At 41.5% G+C, this 6,000-nt stretch overlaps 1 protein-coding gene across 3 annotated transcripts in view; it reads right to left on the bottom strand.

Moving 5' to 3' along the window:
• Positions 1-316: 316 nt before the first annotated feature.
• The window catches only part of RAG1 (recombination activating 1), a 32,390-nt gene continuing 26,706 nt past the window's right edge, over positions 317-6,000 (bottom strand). For all 3 annotated transcript variants that reach the window (XM_056527880.1, XM_056527879.1, XM_056527876.1), the window contains exon 3: positions 317-3,617. In XM_056527880.1, the coding sequence (XP_056383855.1) occupies positions 463-3,617 (3,155 nt within the window). In that variant the 3' untranslated portion in view covers positions 317-462. The remainder of the gene's footprint in view (positions 3,618-6,000) is intronic.

Raw genomic sequence — 6,000 nt, 5'->3', positions numbered from 1 at the left:
AATGTGTAGCTATATACCTAAACCTATGGCTGAAAAATACCTACAAAAAGATGAATTGACTTACATAGAGCCTTATGTTCTTATGATGTCGTCGGTTTGTATATGACAAAACATTAAAAAGCAAAAACCACAGTCATCAGTTCAGCATCTCAAACTTCACGGTCTAAATCGGACACCAGTCATAGAGATGTAGACATCTTTCTAAGAAAATATGCAAAAAATAACACAGTACGACATCCATTTCATACTTATCACCAATGGCTAACAAGATATGAATATTATTTCTCACAACATAGAGAATTCTCCATTTAAGCCTTGCAGAACAAGTTCCTTACACCTTGGTCCTGGCTACATGGAGCTTGAGTGTCTCCTTAACTTAGCCTTTGGACATGAAGTTGACCTCCATGGAGGAAAACTATAGCAGAACTTTCTAGAACATTTGTATCATTCTAAGATGTGAACTCAGAATTCCATTAAGTCTATAGAATCTACTGGACCTTCTAATGCTTCATCTGGTTCTTGATCTGGTTCTATATCTACAGTAAAACCTTGGTTCTTAAGGGTAATATGGGCGTTCATAAATTTCTGAAGAAATTTAGATGTGTAAAGCCAATGATGTTTCAAGACATCTTCCATTTCATAGGTTTTGGACTGTCTGGCATTCATTTTTCGGAAACGCCTGAATAGTTTGTTACCGGACTCGTTGCCTTCACTTGCCCAAGCTCCTATAGAACCATCACGTTCAATGATTTCTGGGACATGGGCGAGGGTTTTGTGGAAGTAGTTGGTGATCTTGCCCTCATATCTATACTTGAACTTGGTGGACAAGAGCTCTGCAAATCTCTGAGAGTGGTAGCTGTACTGGCAGAGCAACTCTGGGCACTCTTTAGCTGGGCATGAAGAACGCCACACTGGTTTCATTTTGAGATATAAGTCCATTAGTTCTCTGAGGGCCGCTTGCCTCTCCTCAGAAGGTATCAGGTCACAAACAGCTTCAACCGTTTCCTTGCTCATGAGTTTTCGGGCAAAGTTTCCATTCATTCTCATAATAGGCTTTAAGTTCATCTTCTTTCTAAGGTGTTTGTCAAGCGTTGCTTGCCATTTCTTTCGTTCTTCTACAGGAGCTTTACCATTTTTGTAGACTTCTCCTATTTCTAGCTGGAAAATTCGGAAAAACTCTGCAGCGTTTCCAATGTCACAGTGCAAAGCGTCGATAGATGGAAGGGTCTCAATAAATGGCTTTGCAGAGACTCCCTTAACTCTATCCCGAAGCTCATCGACAGATTCATGGTGGGGATTGGATCTCCATGTTTCGTAACGTTGCAAGTTCTCATTGTGGCTTCTGGTTATGGAATGGAACACCAAGTTCTGAGAAGCTTCAAGACGAGTGGCATCACAAAGAGTACAAATGTAGACAGAACCTGAGGCTTCGAGACCTTCTACCTCACGCACTAACTTTTCATCATACCCTGTACCCCGAAAAACAAATTTAAAGCTTCTACATATTCCACCAATTTCTAGCAGGAGCTCACTGGATTTCATTGACTCTCTTTCGGCTATCAGAGGGCCCAAGATGGCAGTCAAAGTTTCATGGTCTGATTCATCAGCCAGCATTAAACACACAGGTTTGCAGCAAAGTTCAGAATTGGGTTTGGTCTCTTCGAAAATTCGAACAGAGACGTTATTGCTGTTGGGAACGCTTATGTTCATGATGGTGAAGGAGAAGCGGACGGCCTTTTCTGGCACCGCAGGTCCACAGCCATGCTTCTCACTTACATCTCCCATTCCATCACACGATTCTTTCAGCACCACAGTAAATGGACCAGACAGGTATTCCTCTAAGTCTTTGGATTTCAAGCCTTCAAGAATATCTTCTTCCATGTCTTTCAAAGTGGAAACCAGAGCAACGTCATATCTAAACCTTTTGGCAATAGCATCAACAGGATATTCATCAACTGAGCGATTCAGTCCCGATAGACCGTCCATGATGCCAACATCTGTACTGGTGGACACGTTTTTTAATGGTGGTTTCCATTCGAAAGGATGATATCCAGGTAGAAGGGCTTTCTCTGCATTTCTCAATGCATGCAAAGGTTGGAAAATCTGGCGTCCAGTTGTGGCTTTGACTGTTCTGTACATTTTATGGTACTGGCTACAGCTCAGAAAAGTGTTTACTCGTATGGCAAGACAGACAGCCGGGTGCAGTCCTGCTCCTCTACCTTCCATGATGGCCTCTAATTCATCAGCCTGGCGGTGTTCATTCCTTGCTCTTAAGGCCAGGAGAAAGAGAGTCAGGCAAACTGACTTAACGTCACCTCCTTCCTCCTTATCAGCGAAAGTCTTCACTAGCATCTTGAGCTCTCTAAGACGGTGTTTTTGGGCTCTTCTTGTCAATGACAGTAGATGTAGCCTGGGTCTTCCCCCTTTATTGATATGGGCATAGGCTTCTTTACCTTTGATCTCTTTATGTTTGGAAATATGTTGGGAGTATTTTCCAAGCAGGATTTCCTCATCACATCCGGTCACCGTGCACTTCAAGACCAAGGAGTTTAATATGTTGAGATAGGACTTCACGGGGGTTGTAAGGTCTGTTGGAAAGCAAGTGTGTCTGCAAGATGGGCAGTAGCAACCCATGATCTTGAAGTATTTGAGGATGCAAATCCTGCAGAACAAATGTTTGCATGATGTTTGCACCGGATCAGACAGTATGTGTTCGCATATCTGGCAGGTGACTGACTTGGTAAAATCAGACGGATAGTCAACAATCAGCAAAGTGGAGTCGAGGTGGATATCTTTACATTTGTTTTTGATTTGATTCAGGGTCCTAGTCTTCTTCCAGAGAGGTGAAATGTTTCCATTTTTGTTCTTTTTTCCATGTTCCACACTGAGCTTTCTCTTTTTGATAAGAGAATTTTGGTGGCTTGCTCCCTTTCTCTTACCCCAGGTTTTGGAGGAACTGCAGACGTCACATGAGGAACAGTGAGGCTTCCACTCCACGGCATTGTTACGTGGGAAATAAACCTCGCTGAAGGAGTTGCTGAATTTCTGATGCATGATGCTCCAGCAATTGTGGCAAAAAAGGGTTGGGTGAATAGAGTCCAGATCGCCCCTCACGTCTATCTTAAAGACCTTGGAGATGAGTTCAGGCCAGGAGGTGGCTTTCTTCTCTTTCCGTCTTAGGACATCTTGAGTCTCATTGTCCACTGGTCCATGAACAGGGTAACTTCTGTTCTGTTGATCCATTTTAAAAGAGACCCCACAAATGCGGCATAAGTGTTGCAAAATGGCGGTGTGGGCCTCTTCTTCCAGTCTCTTCGCTTCAGCCTCATTGTTGTCTGGGACAATGGCCTCTGGATCTTTGCTGTTTGTAGGTGATATCACTGAGGTCTCTTGGCTGAGGTCTTCTGAACTCACACTGAAGTACGGGGATCTCTCCTGAGGGCTGGTACATGACACCCCGCTGTCGTCACTCTGTTCTTGTGAGGACGTCCTCTCCAGAGACTTCACCCTGAACAGCTTAAACTTCCATTCTGAGAATTTAGTATATGGAGGATGCATTTCGTTTGTCCCTGAGTTGCCCGAGTTGCTGATCAATGGCGACTCCATGTTCTTGAGCACTGAAAGACATAGAAAGAATTCATATTAACACTTTTCACTAATATCTATGAAAATATATATCCAATATTTGTACCAGCATTGTTTAGACACTAAAGCCATAAAGAGAATGTTCATCTTCAAATAATATTTTGGGTTCTTTTAGTCTAAATATATCCAAAATCCTGTACTGAGTAATTTCATGTCCAGACCCACCACAGCTTAGCTGACCGCATATACATTACAATGGGGCAGAAGCAGATGGCTCCGTACATGGTATAGTGGCCACGCTGGGTACTGCAGTTCAGCTTCATTAAAGGGGTACTCCACTGGCCAGTGTTCGGAACTAAATGTTCCAAACGCTGTTTTCGCACTCCGCCGATCGACCACGCCCCTTGTGATGTCTCGGCCACACCCCCTCAATGCAAGTCTATGGGAGGGGGCGTGACGGTCGTCACGCCCCCTCCCATAGACTTGCATTGAGGGTGTGTGGCCATGACGTCACCTCCTCGTCTGGCCAGTGAAGTACCCCTTTAACTATAAAGTGAGTGCCACAAATCTCATATCGATCTATTATTAAATATCTATCTCTTATTTATTAATCTATCTAATAGCTATCTATCTCCCATTTATCTATATATATATTTATAGATATGAGATAGATAGATAATAGATAGATAGAAAAATAAATACATGAATACATACATACACAGGGCATAGATAGATGGATAAATAGACACACACATGAAAGAGGCGACCGCAGCACACAGGAGTATCATAAAGTACAGATAACTTTCATTCCATGAACAGGTAGTGCGACGTTTCGGTGTTCTCACAATACCATTCTCAAGCCACATGATAGTGATCCTTACATAGGATATATAGGGGTAAATAGATAGATAGATATGAGAAAGATAGATAGATAAATACGAGAGAGCTAGATAGATAGATAGATAGATAGATAGATAGATAGATAGATAGATAAATGTGAATCCAGGTAGAAAAAACAGACGGATGGATGGATAGATGGATAGATAGATGGATAGATAGATATGAGTTAAATAGATAGATATGAGATTGATAAATAGATTTATTAATCTCATATGTATCTGCCATTATTTGTAAGTATAAGATAAATAGATAATTAAACCTTAGCTAGATAGATTCAATGTCTCTCTATGTCATATCTAACTCCTATCTATCTATCTAACTCATATCTATCTATCTAACTCATATCTATCTATCTAACTCATATCTATCTATCTATTATCTATCTATCTCCTATCTATCTATCTCTCACATCTAAACAAAGAATAAGTTGGCCAGCACTATTAATTCCAAACTATTATACGGTCCTGGCTTACAGGTGCAGGCTGCTGGGCTAAATATACAGCAACAGGAGAATACAGCAGCACACTGCTAGCACAAAGATGTAGATAAAACATGAGTATATAGATAAAACATGAGTATATAGATGCAACATGAGAAGCTATTCAGCTATGGTGCAGTAATGAAATAGTGAGGTACTTAGCTTGCAATTTGGCGGCCAAATAGCTTGGACCGTCCCACCACGGTAAGGTGACCTCATAGGGACGGACCCTACACTATGAATATGCCTCTGTGTGAATAGTTCAGCAGGCATTGCAGGATCTGAAACATCCAAGGCACCTTATATACACCTGATAGAGGTGGGTGGGTTGCAAGAACCAACATGGAGGTAGCCACTCCCCCATATGTGGCTGAATAGCTTCTCATGTTGTATCTATATACTCATGTTTTCTCTATATCTTTGTGCAAGCAGTGTGCTGCTGTATTCTCCTGTTGCTATCGCTCACATCTATCTATCTCATATCTATCTATCTCATATCTATCTATCTCATATCTATCTATCTATCTATCTCATATCTATCTATCTATCTATCTCATATCTATCTATCTATCTCACATCTATCTATCTCATATCTATCTCATATCTATCTATCTATCTCATATCTATCTATAAAATGGAAAAATAGCAATGACAATGGCTGCGAGAGGCAGCCGAAACGTCGCCTCTGATGATGGTGAATAAAGAAATTTTTTTCACCGATCTGTAGTGTAGATCTGGAGTGTAGATCTGGAGTGTAGATCTGGAGTGTAGATCTGGAGTGTAGATCTGGAGTGTAGATCTGGAGTGTAGATCTGGAGTGTAGATCTGGAGTGTAGATCTGGAGTGTAGATCTGGAGTGTAGAATGTGTAGAGTAGATCTGGAGTGTAGATCTGTAGAGTAGATCTGGAGTGTAGAATGTGTAGAGTAGATCTGGAGTGTAGAATGTGTAGAGTAGATCTGGAGTGTAGATCTGGAGTGTAGATCTGGAGTGTAGATCTGGAGTGTAGATCTGGAGTGTAGATCTGTAGAGTAGATC

This window comes from Hyla sarda, chromosome 6, assembly GCF_029499605.1.
Source record: "Hyla sarda isolate aHylSar1 chromosome 6, aHylSar1.hap1, whole genome shotgun sequence".
In the NCBI taxonomy this organism is placed as follows: domain Eukaryota; kingdom Metazoa; phylum Chordata; class Amphibia; order Anura; family Hylidae; genus Hyla; species Hyla sarda.
This window is presented reverse-complemented; position numbering and strand designations above follow the sequence as displayed.